General features: G+C 42.1%; 1 protein-coding gene across 1 annotated transcript in view; it reads left to right on the top strand.

Moving 5' to 3' along the window:
* The window catches only part of TRDN (triadin), a 299,517-nt gene that overhangs the window by 98,703 nt on the left and 181,689 nt on the right, over positions 1 to 19,125 (top strand). Inside the window, exon 3 of the mRNA XM_040347781.1 lies at positions 6,789 to 6,830. Coding sequence (XP_040203715.1) covers positions 6,789 to 6,830 — 42 coding nt within the window. The remainder of the gene's footprint in view (positions 1 to 6,788; positions 6,831 to 19,125) is intronic.

Raw genomic sequence — 19,125 nt, 5'->3', positions numbered from 1 at the left:
TGCCGCGTACACATGATCAGACATTCCGACAACAAAACCTTGGATTTTTTTCCGACGGATGTTGGCTCAAACTTGTCTTGCATACACATGGTCACACAAATGTTGTTGGAAATTCTGGGGGACCCCCTGATGCCGCCCCCGCTATGTGAATTGGTAACGGGGTACATTGTATCCCTACCATTTCACCCAAAAAAGGTAAAAAAACACACACACAGCTTGAGACAAGTCCTTTAATAAAAAAAAATTCCAGCGCTGTAATCCTTCTACGACCCGGACCTGCAGCCACATCCAATACAGCCTCCATGGGAGGCACCCGGCCAAATGATGCAAGACCCGTCTGACAGCTCTTAAATAACCGAGGGCGGGGGCCACCCATGACATGGATGGGTGACCCCGCCCCCTCTGACCCATCTGACAGCTCTTAAATAACTGAGGGTGGGGCCACCCGTGACATCAATGGGTGACCCTGCCCCCCTCTGACGCAATGGGAGTTTCCAGCAGTTTCCCCGTGGTGTCACAAGAGACCCCACTACCCTCTGACGTGTCATGGGAAGCCCCCGTTTTCTTTTCTTTTTTGGCGCAGGCTTGCCCTAATATCCATACCAGGCCTGAAGTGCCTGGTAATGGAATTTGGGGGGACCCCACGCATTTTTTTTTGGTTCGGGATTCCCCTTAATATTCATACCAGACTCAAAAGGGCCTGGTAATGGACTGGGGGGGAACCCTTGTCGTTTTTTTTAATGACTTTTATCTGTATTGCCGGGACCTGACAATTCATTATATCCGCGAGTAGTTTTGAATGACTTTTTTTTCCTTTACAAATTTCATTTTGTGCATGGACTTTTCTAAGCCCGGGAAACATGCACTATTTTACAGGCATACTATACACCCCCCCGGTATGAAATTTAAAGGGATATTTCACTGCTCCCCCAAAAAAATCTGTTTTTAAAACTTTTTTTGCATTGATACATGTCCCCTGGGGCAGGACCCAGGTCCCAAACACTTTTCTTTTTATGACAATAACTTGCATATTACCTTTAAAACTAGCACTTTTGATTTTTCATGTTCGTGTCCCATAGACTTTAACGGTGTTTGCGTGTTCGAACACATTCTTTGCCTGTTCGCATGTTCTGTGGTGAACCAAACCAGGGGGTGTTCGGCTCATCCCTAATTGTGAACCATAAATCAAATGAGTGGCAGACATACAATAATAATCAATAATCATTTAGATCTCCACAGATTGTCACAATACAGATCCTCATTACATTTAAAATATTGTTTTACAGATGTCTTTGTGCATACAGATTTTTTGGGTTATACTGACAGAACACTTCAAATGAAAAAAGATTTAAATCTATTCAACCAACATGGGCACTAACAAAGATAATGACATGAAATGAGATAAAAATGATCCTTGTGTATCTAGGCACTGTGCACCACCTGATGTTCTTGTTCAAGACAGCTATCCTGAAAAGATTACTATATATTTAGACATATGCAACAAATTATACGTTTCTCCTTTAAGCAGTATGCATTGTGAAAGTTCTTCACATATACTGTACAGGCAAGGTGTATTATATGGCCATTCTGTCACTTCAATAGGCAAATCCACTGTGTTCACCGAGCATTCGCACCACTATATGGAAATTAGATTCAGGTTTCAGCCTATATGCTCTTAAAGAAGCAAAATATGATAGCTGTGATGTGCACAATAAAAGCATAAAATAATAATAGGTAGTAATAATAAGTATTTATCAGTGGTCAATCACCCCTATGCACAATACGATGTTTACCAGCATAACTAAGAGTTAAGCCCTGTACACACGACCCGTATTCTCATCAGGAAAAAAACGTTGTTTTTACTGACAAGATTCCTGACAAGATTTTCTTGCCGGCCGAGTGTACACACGTATGATTCAAAAGAACCGTTGTTCTTTTGAATGGCACGAACGCTGTGACGTCATCAACTACGACGACGAGCATGCGCTGGTCACATTCGATGCTGTCGCCGCCATCTTTCTTCACCCTACCTATGCCTTGGAAGCTACCGCGTGTCAAAGTCATTTTGAGCATGCACGGGTTTCCAAGGAGAGGTAAGTATACACACACTCGGGTTTCTCGGCAGGAAAACACTGCCGAGAATCTCACTAAGAGAAAATAGAGAGCAGGTTCTCTATTTTTTTTTCGTCGAGATTCTGGCCTGTTTTCTGGATGAGAAACCTCAAAGCCTCGTACACACGCCCGGTTTACTCTGCAATAAAGCTCTGCTAGCAGTTTTCTTGCTGAGAAAACCGTGCGTGTGTACGAGGCTTAAGAGTGCAAAACGTTCAGACAATAATAATCACATTTGCATGTGATATAATGCATACTTCAACTCATTCACATTCATACTTTTGCTATTGTTGAGTGTGCAGGATCTGCAAAAATGTAATAGTGACAATAGGGATGGCTCAGGAAGAACAGTTGCTGTTATTCATGTACCTTCTGCAGGATCCTTTACTTTATGCGTAAAGTAAAGAAAAGGAGCTTTACAATTATATTCCTGGATGGGGGGCTGCTTTCTGCTTTTTATAGTTAGGGCCCTCTGGATCCTTGCAAACTCCAGGTGCTTAACCACTTGCCTACTCTGCACTTTCTCCCCCTTCCTGCCCAAGCCATTTTTCAGCTTTCAGCGCTGTCACACTTTAAATGTCAATTGTCCGGTCATGCAACGATGTACCCAAATTAAATTTTTAGAATTTCTTCCCCACAAATAGAGCTTTTGGTGGTATTTGATCACCTCTGTGGTTTTTATTTATTGCTCTATAAACAAAAGAAGAGGGACAAGTTTGAAAAAAAACACAATATTGTTTACTTTTTGCTATAATAAATATCCATTTTTTTTTTATTCACAATTTTTCTCAGTTTGGGCCGATACGTATTCTACTACATATCTTTGGTAAAAGAAATCGCAATAAGCGTATATTGATTGGTTTGCGCAAAAGTTATAGGGTCTACAAAATAGGGGATAGATTTATAGCATTTTTATTATTATTATTTTTTTACTAGTAATGGCGGTGATCAGCGATCTTTATTGTGACTGCAATATTGCGGTGGACACATCGGACACTTTTGACACATTTTTGGGACCATTCACATCTATACAGCGATCCATGCTATAAAAATGCATTGATTACTGTATAAATGTGACTGGCAGGGAAGGGGTTAACACTAGGGGGCAATCAAGGGGTTAATGTATTCCCTAAGGAGTAATGCTTACTGTGGGGGGAGGGGAGTGACTGGGGAAGGTGACCAATGGTTGTCCCTATGTACAAGGGACACACCATCGGTCTCCCCTCCCTGACAGGAAGTGGATCTGTGTGTTTACACACACAGATCCACAGTCCCGCTCAGCTACTGGGCAATCACGGGTGCCTGGCGGAAGCGCATCGGGTCCCCATCAGGGCCCCCTAGTGGCTTTAAAAGGGCGCAATGTCATATGACGTCCACCCAGAACAATAGGGTCTGCCTTCCACCGTCATTTGACGGTGGGCGGTGGATAAGTGGTTAAACGGAATCCATAGAAAGAACTTTAGAAACAAGTCTTTTTTAGTAGCAGTCGAACATATTCGCCAGCACACCATGGATCGTCCAATCACGCCCAAAAAAGTTTTATTGTAGAAAAATCACATCACAAAGGTGCAATGTTTCGGAGTCGCACAGGACCCCTTCATTAGGCATGTGATGATTTTGTAGTAGCAGGCCCTAATGTGCAAATTAGACCACCTGGAACAGTTTTTTTTCCAGAACCCTTCAATTTAAAAAGCAGGAGAATTTTTTTTTTTTTTTATCCTTGAGGGAAGAAATTTTACTATTATGCACATGAGAGATTTTTACGTTATCTGTTTCAATGTGGCATGCAATGTCCAATGTAACATGTGATCAATCTTTTCTAGTAGATTTAAATGAACAACAGAGTCCTGACAGAGAAAGTTTGGCTATGCATTGTCATTGAATCCTTAGCATGTGTCCGGGTTTGTCGGCACAATCTTAGCTGCAGCTTTAACGATGGTCTCCTTGATTCACCTGTTACAACATTTATTGTGGATGTACCATTGCATAATTTATGGTCACCTAGACATGACTTATGCCTTGTACACACGATCGGAATTTCAGATGGAAATTCCGACCGTGTGTATACCCATCTGATTTTTACCATCGGATATTCCGATGAATTTCATCGGAGTTTAGATAGAGAACATGTTCTCTTTTACTCCGATGGAATTCCGTCGGAATTCCGATGTGAGTTTGGTCAGACAAAGGTCCGATCGTGTGTACGGGCCTTTAAGTGTTCCAATGGGTAGTAAGTGTTCTGGATGTGGGATTGAGTGTTATAACATACCAGGGTGCCAGGGAATCGCAGAGCTCGATTTGTACATGTCCTCTCATTCCATTTTCTTTATATCAATAGCACACAAGGATATTGGTTAAACATATTTAGATTTGTTCTGTCAGATACCAGTAATTATTTTAGTATTTGGTCTTGTTGCTTTCAGCAAGCATTTTTTCATGACCAAATTGCTCATTTATAGGCATATCTACCAATTGCTAATGTATTCTCTTCAAATTATGGCTCTAAGAAAATCTTAATTACATTACAGTCGGCTTGAAAGAAGGTAAGGCATACGTTTTAACTGTTTAACTGAAGTTACCCACCAAACATGTTTAATATGTACAGTACAGTTCCACAGTAATGCCGCGTACACACGTTCAGATTTTCCGTCGGGATAAACTATGACATATTTTTACGACAGAATTCCGTTCAAGCTGTCTTCCATACACACTGTCACACCAAATTCCGACCGTCAAGAACGCACGGTGACGCACAACACTATGACGAGCCAAAAAAAAAAATACGTTCAATGTATCCGAGCATGCGTCAACTTGATTCTGAGCATGCTTACTTTATATGTACAACTATGATAATAAAAAGGATTTATTTTTTGTGTTTGTATTCAAGTTATTGAATGATCAATAAAGCTAGAAGGGAAAAAAATGCTGTCCAAAGTATCTTATCAGATTGCTTTATGTATAGAAACAACTTTTTATCTTTTCATTTTGGATATTATGGAAGAGTTAGAACCCTTTTCTCCTTTTCATTTATGTCTGTGTCTTCGTTGGGCAGATATGTTTTATTTGTCCTGTTGACTATTGTCACAAAGACAGAAAAAAATAGGAAAAATGTACACTTGTCACAAGGGCAAGTGGTGAGGGAAAATTTTCCAATACATATACTTTTTCAGGTGACAACTGTATAAGGGGGAATTTCTCCTCATTTTAGAGAGATTTCAAGTCACTTTCTTTTGCTTCTCCAGGACAGACAGTGAAGGAACATGTTCTCACCGTGATACAGACAGCAAAACATAACCTGACAGGAGTTACCTACTTTACTTAATCCAAAACTGAAAATATACACTATATAACCAAAACTATTGAGACGCCTGCCTTTACATGCGCATGCATTTTAATTGCACCCCAGCATTAGTCTATAGGGTTTGCCCACCCTTTGCAGCTACAACAGCTTCAACTCTTCTGGGAAGGCCATCCACAAGGTTTAGGAGTGTGTCTATGGGAATGTTTGACCACTTTTCCAGAAGTGGATTTTTGAGGTCAGGCACTGATGTGGACAAGAGGGCCTGACTCGCAGTCTCCACTCTAATTCATCCCAAAGGTGTTCTAGCAGGTTGAGGTTAGGACTCTGTGCAGGCTAGTCAAGTTTCTCCACCCCAAACTCATATATGTCTTTATGGACCTTGCTTTGTGCACTTGTGCACAGTCATGTTGGAACAGGAAGAGGCCACCACAAACTGTTCCAATGAAATTGGGAGCATGAAATTGTCCAAAATGTCTTTGTATGCTGATGCCCTAAGAATTCACTGGAACTAAGGGGCAAATTCCAACCCCTCAAAAACAACCCCACACCACAATACCGCCACCACCAAATGATTTGGACCAGTGCACAAAGCAAGATTCATACAGACATGGATGAGTGAGTTTGGGTGAGTTTAAGGTGGCGGAACTTGACTGGCCTGTCCTCACCTCAACCCGATCTAACACCTTTGGGATGAATTTGAGCAGACACCTAATAAATGCACTTCTGGAAGAATGGTCAAACCTTCCCATAGGCACACTCCTAAACCTTGTGGACAGCCTTCCCAGAAGAAATTAAGCTGTTGTCAGCTGTAAAGGGTGGGCCATCTCAATACTGAACCCTATGGATTAAGACTGGGATGCCAATAAAGTTCATGAGCGTGTAAAGGCAGGCATCCCAAAACTTTTGGTAATATAGTGTATGATGTGGCTATACATACACTTTAACTTATTAATTTTAAAATGAATGGCCAACACCTCCATTTTCTATGCTCTAGTTTTATAAATAACCACAGCATTTTGTCACTAGATTGTAAAGTATCATGAGGTTTTCTTTTGCATTATGATTTGTGATCTGTATTTGTATGGCTGTTTTTTGTAATTACTTATCAAGTGGAATGCAATGTCCACTGCAAAATGCATGCATGGCATTTATTACACCTTACATCTTAAGCTGCTCTGAGCTACATCTCCCACAATTCCAAGCTAGCAAGTAACTTGGTTTATTGGAAGATGCACATTAGCTTGACATATAGATATGCTTCTCTGTTGCTTATCTTTAGTACGCCTAGCTGAAGTTTTTGCAGCAAAGTGCTAACATGTTTCCTTTATTTTTTCATTATCATCTTCATGAATGCTCCTGTCATCATCATCAATAGACCAGTATTCCCAGTACTGTGATGATCCATGTTTACCACCTGGTAAAGATATTCTGCTTGCAGTGTTTCTGTTCTATTAACACAATGTGCTTTCACATATGGCTCTTTGTCATGATCTGGTACTGTACATCTGTTTATACACCAGTGACTCCAGCTAAATTATTTCATAAACTAATGGTTTTTACTGAGTGCTTTTTTTAAGCAATATAATAAATACAATCATGGTAGCCTCCCAAAGTCAGTTTCCAAATCATTTTAAAGGGCAAGTCCACATAAAACCTATGGGGTGGTTGCAAGAGGATGCAGATTGGCTTAATCACCCACTAGATGAACATTAAAATAAACCTGCTATGGAAAGATATGGAAGCTGCCATTGCTTACTTCCATATAAAAAATAACAGTTCAGACCAAAGAGACTGCATACCTTTTGCCTATACCATGCCCTGTGCAATAGTCCATCCCCTATGGGAGATCCAGGGCTTATCTAGACACCTTAAAAAAGAACATGCTTCTAAAAATTCAAATAGTGACTACATACCTCAGAGATGCCTGAGAGTGGCAATTTCGAGAGCTACTTCTCCAGCTGATGTGGAGCCAGGGGCCTTATGCCTTCTGCCTTCCCTCTAATGAATAATAATGTACACATTGTGTTTTCATCTGGAAAATTAGCACTCTGGATTGTGCAAATGATATACATTATTTGAATATTTTTCCTATTGTTTTTATACCTAATGTGAAAACATTAATACAAACATTGAAACAGAACAAATACATAATTGAAATAGTGTGTTCAATGCAAATTATTAGGTACATTCCCCAGTGCCAGTTCCTGATGGATCTTACATGAAAATGTTATTTGCCTGGTTGTTGTGCACACTCATCGAAGATAATTCTGCAGATCTGGAAATAATAAGTTATACATAGCTGCTAGAGAATTGTTCATACTTAGCACTCACTTAGCAATGTCAATAAATTAAAGGTTTGCACTACAATGATCATACCAATTTTTAGTTTGGTCACCGAGTTATTAACTGTTTTCAGCAATTTCTGAAAATTTCTACTAAAGGGGTGCTAGTTTAACATTGCCCTAAAGTGAGAGTTGTAAATCAAAACATGTCAACACTACAGTCAGGCAACTAGCATTGTCAGGAGAGGTCGGAATAACAACTTTCAAGTTTCCCTTGTGTCAGGTTTTATTTAAATGTCAGTTTTGGATGGTCTGACTTTGAACAGTGTAATAATGGCCTGGGCTGTGTAACTAATATTGTGGTTTGTTTGCATGCTGCTGTGGACTGCCAAGACTTACTATCTAAAATAAAATGTCATATGTCATACTGCTGCAAGTGATTGGATGGCACATTAATAATGTAATAACCTCAGATGACCATTTATGTCAGTAGCAGTTGGTCAAAATAATTTGTTTACTGTCTTATTAGTGTTTTCCATCTTCACATGATGCGCACTAGATGGCATTTGTTTCCCCTTTTTTGTCTTCTCTTTCAACGCCTTAGATTTCTCTGTACATTTATGTACATTTATGTGTTATGTTATATTTTTTCACCCAAGGATACTACCTATCCTTGCTGCCATCAATGTCTATGACCTCATGCACCTTGGGCATTTAGCTCCTGTGCATGGGATCCCAGTGTTTTTGTTTGAATGTAGGACACAGGCACAGCATCCAGCCCTGCTACAAACAGCTTGTAAAACTATACTCTGAGGCCTCGTACTCACGACCAAACATGTCTGCTGAAACTGGTCCGCGGACCAGTTTCAGCGGACATGTTCGTTCGTGTGTAGGCAGTAACGTACAGAATTCCAGCAAACAATCGTCGGCCAGACCGTTTTCCAACGAACAACTGTTTCCTGGTCTTGCTTTAAAACAGTCTGCTGGAATCGTGTCCGTCAGACATGTTCGGTCGTCTGTACACAAAAGCAGCGTACAAAAACCCCGCGCATGCTCAGTCCAAATGAGGAGACGGGAGCGCTCGTTCAGGTAAAACTCGCGTTTCTTTGGGATATGGCACATTCGTCATTAGAAACCTTTTATTCTAGCAAGAGAACAATGTCTTAAAAAGGCGCACTAAACCACATTTTAAAGCCTCGTTTGATTAATTCTTCTCTTGCTAGAATAACCCCGTTCTCTTGCTGATGCAATTTCAATAGAGTTGTCCCATACTGAAATGTCACATTTCTTGCTTGTGATGTAATCCTTTAATAATGTTTTCTATGCCAGACGTGTGTTTTGGTTGGTGGTCCTCCATAATTTAGACTAGTCATTTTTGTAAAGGAATGTGCATTTTTTTAATTTCTTTTTTTGTTTCTAGTTATGTCACCATTTAAACTATTTTTTGTTTACATGTATTTTTAAATTTTTTTTTTTTTTTTGGTGTTTCATTAGAGAATATTAAACCATGTTGGCACACCAAATGTCCCCCCCCCCCCAAGGAGTGTGTCCTTTGTAAATTACCCATTGTATATTTATTAAAGGTTTGCTGCCTAATAATCCCCACAGTATATCAAACAATAGACATGTTTTCAAATGAAAGCAAAAGGCCTTTTATTCAGGCAAATGTCATCACAAAAAATAAAAAGAACGGCAGCACTAGAATAGATAGCAAACTATATGCAAACTTGCATTTCCAACATGGTGAAGGATAAACTTCCAAGCCTCAGGAGCCAAACACAAAAATATGAAGCAGCAGCACACAAACAAAGGAACCCAAACTGTGGTAGTACAAACAAGATGTCCTTTATGTTGAAGGAAATGGAAGGCAGAAAATCAACGTTTCCTCCTCTTTCCAGCCTTCCCTCCAGGCAGCCTTCCAGCGGATCGAACACGGGGTCTTGCAGGTGGGGTTGATGTGGCAGCAGGAGGATGGTGTTCCGCAAGCCGGGCCGGGTCACATAGCCCAGTGTCTGGGGTCAGCAGGCCCCTCTGCATCCACCAAAGGACCTGGTTCATCAGGGCCTTTGCCAGTCTTCTCTGGTCCTCCTCCCCTTCATTTAAATCATGGGCCAATGAGGCACTGAAGGCCTCTGTGGGGTTCAGGGGGGCCCTCATGATGGCGCTTGCCTCCTGGATCATGCGGAGGCTTGCCTCCTCCACAGGCCTCAACTGCCTCCTTCGGCCTGATGGCCTCACCTGGGGGGGAGAAGACTGGCTGGTGGTGGTTCTCCTGGCCGGGTGGACCTGCTGCAGGCCACTGGGCCCAGCCTCCTCCTGGCTGCCACTGACCCCGGCCTCCTCCTGGCTGCCACTGACCCCGGCCTCCTCCTGGCTGCCACTGACCCCGGCCTCCTCCTGGCTGCCACTGACCCCGGCCTCCTCCTGGCTGACAGACACCTGAGGATCTGCCACCTCCTGGCTGATCTCTTCTTCCTGTGTGTAAAAAAAAAGAATTTTTTTACAATTTCGCTAAATAAAACCACACTCATTTTCATGTTTTTCGTTCAGTATTTTCTGTTCATTATTACTTGAATACACTCTACTTCTGACCCCTGCAGTTGTCATCCCTGACACCTATTTGTCTGTACACCTTTTTGTTTGCTTTTTTCCAGCTTGGTTTTTTTTTTACAATATCTAATCAATAATCCACCAAGAATTATTTACGCCATAAATATAGAGGAAACTACTATACCTCCTCATCGAAGGGTGGCAGATCTGCATCTCTGTCAGCCAGGCCCTCTTCCTCCGACTCTGCAGGGCTGTGGTCTTCTGGGGAATGTCCGCTGGAAGGTAGCATGGAGGAAAGGTTGGAAGAAAGACTGGACATCGTTTTCCTGCCTTCCATTTCGTCCCGCAAAAAAGCCATCTGTTTATAATACCACAGTTTGGGTTCCTTTGCTTGTCTTGCTGCTGCTCCCGATTTTTTGATTTTATTAGCTTTGTATGCTCTCCTGTATGTGCTTCTGAGGTTGGCAAGTTTATCCTTCACCATGTTGGCAGTGCATCCTGGCACCCAAGTTTGCATATAATTTGCTAGCTCTTCTAGTGCTGCCGCTCGTACCTCTTTATTGCAATATAACGAGTGTTTTGAATTCCACAGGATGGGCGTGTCCTGGTATTTTTGAAGTAAGGCCTCTATAGATTCCTTGCTTTGTAGGAGGTCCATTGCAATTTTTGAAAAATTATATTTCTTTTTGAGTCTAGATTACAAAAACATAAACCACAGAAAAATAAATATTCCAAAGGATCAGCGTTGACCTTGATCTAATATGTGTCTTCAAATTTATTACCTATATCTAATTCCAAACACAGTCTCTCTTGTTTAAACAATGATTGGCAGCTCGGCCGCATTGCTTGTACCAAACATTGATTTGCTAGATGCAGAGCCATTGTTCACATTGCAGTAAATATTTTAAATATATTAAATTAAACAATGCTTACAAATGACAGTTTTCATCTAGGCACTCTTTCATGTGTAAATCTCATACCCCTGACAATGGATGACATAAAAGACACTTCCTAATGACCTCTGTACAACCAACACTTGAACAATACTTTGCCTGATCTGAATACACCATTCAAAAACTTGTCAATGAGGTACAGCATTGTTCACATCTCTATTTTGTGAGGTGTCCAAAAGCATTTGGATACCAAAATAACATTGTGGTACCCCATAGACAGAATAGCTTAAAAAGGGTGCAACCAACAGCCCAAACCCCCATCCCATGTGTCTACATTTTCAAGGCCTCTGCTGATCACATTTTTAATTTCCTTACCTTCCTGTCTCTCGCTCCTCGTTTCTCACGCTCGCCTAATTACCGCGTAAGATGCGTAATCACGGCGTAAACCTTTTAAACACTCCGCGTATTTATGAAACCCCGCCCTCGTCACCTTTGCGAGGCCCCTAATCAATGATTTTAGGAAATATGGCGTTAACTGTGTATGTTCTGGATGCGCTCGAAGATTCTCCGCGTAACGGACGTAAACACGTTGTTTGCATTCTCTACACTCCGCGTATGTATTAAACGCCGCCCTCTTCTCCGCCCATGGCGTAAGAATTCATCTTTTCCACGCCCATAATCTCTGTGGGAAAGGAAAGATGGCGATGTCACACGAGCGGGCACGATGCTCTCATGCCACAAGTGAAGGGACAGAGGCAGGGACGTCCCGATCAAGGAAAAGAAGATATAAAGCCACTAATATGCGGTTCCAGGAAATGGTGGAGTTAGTTTACATCATGCGAAAAAAGGACTATGATGGTGAATTAGGGCCATACAAGACCCCTAACCGCCGAAAGGCACATATTATGGACAAGGTGGCGAGGAGAATGCAGAGGATGTTTGGGATCACCAGGTCCAAGGAACAGCTGAGGAAACGATGGTCAGACTTAAAATTGAGGGAGCCACATCAGATGAAGAAAATACTTAAAATTCTGCGTAAAAGTAAGTAAATATATATTGGGTTTGGGGGGGGGGGTGGTGATTGTCTGCAATAATGTGTTGCCATGTATATTTCACCATCTGCCTCCTTGGCCTGCTTGTAATTTTAAAGACATGTTGTTATTTATTTTTTAGAACATAAATAACTACATATTTACAAACAGTGTTCTTAGTAAACAACGTAACATCACATAGTTTATCAGAAAGGCTCGGTTATTCCAGGAACAACACACCTGGACATGGCTCACTGGCCAAAAACTTTGTTTGTAAACATTGTGTAAAAGCTAGTTCTAGAAAAAAAAAGTATGAGAATGGGAAAGGCAAACAGGATTCATTCTAAAAACAGTGGTAATAAAGCAGATGTTTTCACATCTGCAATGCAGAGCACCTGTGTCTCCCCAAATCAAAAATGGGTTTTGGTAGGGTCTCCCAGAAATACAGTTTAGGGGGGACATCCATGTGTGTCACTTTGCTAAAAAGGGGCAGGATCAGAGCTTGCCATATAGAAGTAATTGCAAAATGTAGGTTTGGTGAAAGATAAAAGTAACTAAATGAAAGCATCTTCTAAGCAATGTGTGCGATTTATGCTCTCCAATATCTGTGTGCTGATGAGTCTACATTTTTTTTGGTTTATTTCAGGGGAAAGAAGTCGCCAGCATTTGGAGGAGGCAGAGAGGGCCAGACAAGGCCAAAATCTGCCATCTCAACATGTGGAGGAGGAGGAGGATGTGGAAGGAGAAGAGGATGTGGAAGGAGAGGAGAATGTGGAAGGAGAAGAGGATGTGGAAGGAGAGGAGGATGTGGAAGGAGAGGAGGATGTGGAAGGAGAGGAGGAAGGAAGAAAGGAGGAAGGAAGAGAGGAGGAAGAAGTAATTTTGGACTTAGAAGTCATAGCAGATGAAGGGCAAGTGGCGGAAGAACAATTTGGCGAATTGAAAGAAGGTGGATTGATGGATGAAGGAGGAGTCCAAGATGATGGGGAAGTGGTGGAAGAAGGAGGAGTGATTGAAGATGATGGGGAGGTGGTGGAAGAAGGAGGAGTGATAGAAGATGTCGAAGAGGTGGAAAGGAGAAGCCCATCAGGTCAGTGTCACCCTAGCTTGATTCAAAAAAACATATGTAGATAGGCCTCATTGAAAAATAATATTGTAAATGCCATTTTTTTTTTTTGTTTTAGGGGAGGAGGATGGTGTGCCAATATTTTCACGTGCAAGTGCTGCTATAATTATTCAGCAGGTAATGGAGTGCAGCACTGAAATGCACAATATGCGTGAAAGGATGTTTCTCATGGAACAGAATGTAACAAATGTCCTTTTGGAATGCAGCACGGAAATGGACAATATGCGGCAAAGAATGATGGTCATCGAATCTAATTTTAAGAACATTATTGACATGATGGGCCGTGTCAAAGACTGAAACACCCCCCGCCCATCCCCCGCCCCCACAAACATTTTAACAGTTTGAATAATGAATACGCCAAAATTTGAAGATACACACACAGTGTGCCAACATGTGCTATCTGCCATCACAGAATATCTAATGTCTGTGCTTTGTGGGTCCAACCCCCTCCTCCATCCTCAAGTAGTTGAGAGGAAGGGTTTGCTCCCACAAAACACAGACATTGATCACCCATGATGTCAGATAGCACATGTGGCCATTTGTCTGTTGAACCAATGACATTTGGCGAGTTTGCACTGAATGTGTGTATCTTCCAATTTTGGCGTGTTCCAGTGTGAAAGCACACCATGACTGACTGCTGTTGTGAGTTTTTATATTTTTGGAATTGGATTTTGTTACTTTTTGAGCATGTTGAACATTTTGGGATACTATAAAGTTTAGACCATAAAGAATAAACAACGCCAAAAATTTTTGTAAATATATATATAGAATTATAAATCTCTCTAATCACTGAATTTAGTGAAGTAGAGATTTGACTCCAAATTCTCACCAAAAAATTTTCTTTTAGAAAAACACACCAAAAAGAACAAAAATGGTTACAAAATTATTGTTTTTTGTGCCTAAAAAATATGGCCAAAAAAAAATTTAAGGCGGTAAACACCCCACCAAATATAATCTATATATATATATATATGTTAACAATAAATCTAACTATATTTGAGGAAAAAAAAGTGAACTTGTTAATAAATGTATAATCTGCATAATATTTTTGGTTGAATTACCTGAAAAAAAAAAAAAACTTTTAAAAACTTTTGAAGACTCCTAAGTACAAAAGCAGGGAGTAATGAAAAAACTCAAAAAATTTTTTTGGGGTCATGAACAAGCAAAATTAAAGAAAAATTGACCTCAACATTTACAAATGGAGTTGCTTCTTATTTCTAGACTCAATACCCTGTTTGTAGATGAGTGAATACTGTGCAAAATGTGGTTAGTTACTAAAAGTGGAGAAATCAATTATGCATTACAATTGAAGAAGTTAGTTAGAGAACCAGGAAGACAGAAAAAGAGAAAAAGCATTAATGACAAACAACTGTATAAAGTCCAATGGTCTAATTATTTATTATTTTTTAGAATATTCCTTTCTTTGGGGGCCGAATTAGAAAGAAATATGATCTGGCATAGCAATGGCCCCCCGACCCATGAAGTACTCAACATATTTGTCGCGTACCTCACGAGCTGATTGGGGGGCCAAGCCAGCGCGACCAGTGTCCAGCCCGGGAAGGGGATCTGAGGGTAGTCTTGCCTCAGAACCGATGTCGGGTAGGTACGTCTGGGAGTGCCTGCGTAAAAAGTTGTGCAAAATGCAGCAGGCAAATACAACGGTGTCCAATTTATATTCCGCCAGATGTATCGATGTCCTGAACAGGCGGAACCGGTTGGTGAGTATCCCAAAGGCATTCTCGACTACCCTCCGAGCCCTGGCCAACCGAAAATTAAACACACTCCTCTCTGAGGTGAGGGTCCTCTGGGGAAAAGGCCGCATGAGGTGAGGACCAAGCCCGAAAGCCTCGTCCGCTAGGAACACAAACGGAAGTCCTTCCACATTATCTTCATCTGGTGGCAATGCCAGACCACCAGCTTGGAGACGATCATAGAAATCAGTCCGTGCGAACACTCCCCCATCAGACATCCGGCCGTTCTTCCCCACGTCCACATATAGAAACTCATAATGTGCCGACACCACCGCCATCAACACAATACTATGATAACCCTTGTAATTATAATAGTAGGACCCCGAGCGGGGTGGGGGCACAATGCGGACGTGTTTCCCATCTATTGCTCCACCGCAGTTTGGAAAATCACACCGCTGGGCAAATTGGGAAGCCACAGACTGCCATTCCTGTGGTGTGGAGGGTAGCTGTGGGGACAAACAAAATTAGAGATTTAGTACTTTGTAACAAATACATCCTACAAGCATCCTTGTGACAGTTCACAGTATTAAAATAGCATTAGAAAAATGTGCATGGAGAATTTGGGAAATGAAATATATAGGGCCACTTCATTAAGAGACTCCACAGCCCTCTGATGGGGACAATAAAAGTTTGAAGGGGGGGGGGGGGGGGGAAAAAAAAACCAAAAAGTCCTGTTTGAAAAAATGGCAAGGTGGGTTTGTCCCTAGGATAGCATGCTGGACAGGTTAATATTGGGTAAGGGACAAATATGCAGGTAGGCCAAGAATAAAACATGTAAAGCTGATATCAACATGCATAGGGAGAAAAGCTAACGTTAGTTAAACACACAGCATATCTGGGAAAATATAAATAAAGTTAGTTGGCCACATTATTAGAGCCAGGAAACTTACCTTAATATACTCCTCATGCATAACTTTGATGATGGCAGCACACGTGTCCGGTATGATGACCCCAAGCGCCTGCGGAGAGATGCCTGTCGAGAACTTGAGGTCCTGCAGGCTCCTCCCAGTCGCCAGGTACCGCAACGTGGCAATAAGCCTCTGCTCGGCCGTGATGGCTTGGCGCATCACAGTGTCCTGCCTCGTGATATAGGGGGACAGAAGATCCAGCAGACGGTTGAATACGGGGTCCGTCATGCGGAGAAAATTCCTAAAGTCATTAGGATTATTCTCCTGGAGTTCCCTAAGCAGAGGCATATGTGAGAACTGGTCACGCTGGCGCAACCAATTCTTGGTCCAGAAACGCCTCCGCCCCCTGTTTCTGGCCAAAGTACTGGACAAATGAACATATCCAGCAGCCATCCCATAAACAGCACCAACTCGCGAAAATTGACGCTGCTGCTCCATCATGGCTTCAAACCGGCCGGCTGGTCAGTCAAGAACACACTGAAACAGAAAGCACTCGCAAATCCAGCACTACCTGCGACAAACGCGTGACAAACAGATACGAGCGCACAGGATGCAACTGCTAAAGCAGAAACAACCTGCTTGCCTATAGCCGAATGACAACTACGTTACCGCAAGCACACGCACTGAACCCGTGAATACACGCTGTCAAAGCCTGGAGACCGAGAAGCGCGAATCAGCTCTAACCAAACCTTCACTAACACAAGCAAACACGTAACTAGCAAAAGAGGAACAGAGGGCGGCGCCATTAACTTTGGTCTTCCCCTTTATAGTGACGTCGTACGTAGTTTACGTGCACGCGTTCCGGTACGACGGGAATTTGGTCCGCTGGTGTGTACACGCCAGCGGAACAAAACACAAATCAGCCTTGTACGCCGGAAACTGTCGGGCAGACAGTTTCCAGCGCACAGATCCGGTCGTGAGTACAAGGCCTAAGAGGCTGCACTGACATTTAGGGCAGCATGCATCCAAACATAAACACCCAGAATTCCGACTCCTTGCCTTCCAACTGCATGAAAATGCCGGTGGATCTCATGCATAATAGCTAGATGCCCAATTTGCATGTGGAATACAGTGGAGCTTTACGGAAACTTATACTGAATGTAATATGTAGGCTGTCATTGATGACTTCTTTCTGAAATGTTATTTGCCTGGCTATGTCATCAATACTTTCTGACTCATGGATATGTAAACATGATGCACTAGAGTTCTGACTTCACTCCAATTCATTTACTTGACGTGATCATTTATCAGGTCATCTGTGACACTCTACCGATTTCTTTAATGGCAGGTATACCTTAAATACTATCCAATGTAATGTAAGAAATAGCAAACAAAACTTGTAACATAAGTAAATATATTTAAATCAATATACTAAGTATCAAATATGCATAAAAAATGATAATTGTATATTTTGAAAGACAATCACTTTTTGTCATTGATCATACACAATTATCAGGCCTATAGGTCAATCAAAACAAAGCCAAGGCAGATTAACTTTACCTTCCAACGCCAAACAACTTAGAACTTGGGTATCCACCTGATATATGATGTGCTATAAATGGTTAATTATCTTTGCTTGTTACATAAACCGGAATCTCTCCTGGCTGAATAAGATATGTATCCAATATCCTGGCTTGATAGAGCAGCAGCTAAGAACATGACATATCTCTCCAAGATGTTGTATAATTTTTGGGTCCTGCCTTTACAATGAAAAATAACCTCCTTTGTATGGCACCACACTAGACTTCACCTGAGTAGGTTGACTCTCACCAGGAGCAAACTTTCAGGAGGTCTACTGCATCTTATGAAATATTTTCAAGCAACTTGCTCAGATACCTAAACTTCACGCTGCTTCTGAAACCCTCATTTGGATGATTCTTGAAGCCATAGAATGTGACCCTTGAGTCAGCAATCTATTTTGGCTCCATCCCTCAGACAGGTGCCACCTTCCTAACCCCATTATAAATTTCACCTTACAGGTTTGGGACTGTATTTCCCTTAGGCTTCTGTACCCCTCAGTACTTTAAAAAAAGGACCACCAGGAATCTTACCCAGGAAAGACTTATATTTACTAAAGATGGTGTTAAAACATTTTCTTATATGAGAATAAATTCCCACAATGAGAACTATTTCATTCCCAGAAAAATAAGCATTTTCTTCAACATAACATTGGTTACCCTGGTGGACCCAGGATATACACCCCTTTCAAATTCAAATGTGTTAATGATCCACATGTACAGGGCCTGGTTTCTCTTATATATTTTATGCTATAGACATCCTCTTCCCAATAACTCCACTCCTGAAGTCAAAAATGGTCATCAGATCTTGGACTAGACTTTGATATACATGACTGGAGTCATAAATGGGAAACTACAAAATCCTGTTTCCCTAATGTTTTAGCAGTCGAGATCAAGGTATGATAAGATTGTATCTAGTCCCTCTTGAATAGCTCATTATGTTCTGGGCTATTCTACTCAGTGTTTTCAGGAGTGTGGCCAAGTGGGAACTTTTATTCATGTGTGGTGGACCTGCCTCAAGTTCAGCAAAGATGCTTTCCAGTTGATTTGCAAATTAGTGGACTCTCTGGTCTCTTTCCTAGCCCAACATGCCCTTCTAAATTTAAAACACCTACAGTAGGTGTTTGTGATATTGTGTTTTTAGCACGACAGCATCGCGCTGATTCTCGGCGACATGGTGCCGAGATCTCGCCGACATCTCGCACTCACTGGAATAGTGACAGCACATCCCAGAAAGCGCGTCATAGAAGCGACGGGAGATCCGACTTGGATTCCCGCCAATTCTACACGTGTGCGGCGTTTGTTATGAATCCTGAGGGGGAAGTCCCCGCCGGATTTTAAATACAAATCCGGCATGGGTTCCCCCCTCAGGAGCATACCGGGCCCTTAGGTCTGTTATGGGTTGTAAGGAGAGCCCCCCCATATGCCGAAAAAACGGCGTAGGGGGTCCCCCTACAATCCATACCAGACCCGTATCCAAAGCACGCTACCCGGCCGGCCAGGAAGGGAGTGGGGACGAGCGAGCGCCCCCCCCCCCCTCCTGAGCCGTACCAGGCTGCATGCCCTCAACATGGGGGGGTTGGGTGCTCTGGGGCAGGGGGGCGCACTGCGGCCCCCCCACCTCAGAGCACCCTGTCCCCATGTTGATGAGGAC

Source organism: Rana temporaria, chromosome 4 (assembly GCF_905171775.1).
Source record: "Rana temporaria chromosome 4, aRanTem1.1, whole genome shotgun sequence".
Taxonomy (NCBI): domain Eukaryota; kingdom Metazoa; phylum Chordata; class Amphibia; order Anura; family Ranidae; genus Rana; species Rana temporaria.
The sequence above is the reverse complement of the archived record's forward strand: the minus strand, read 5'-3'. Positions and strand labels throughout refer to the sequence as shown.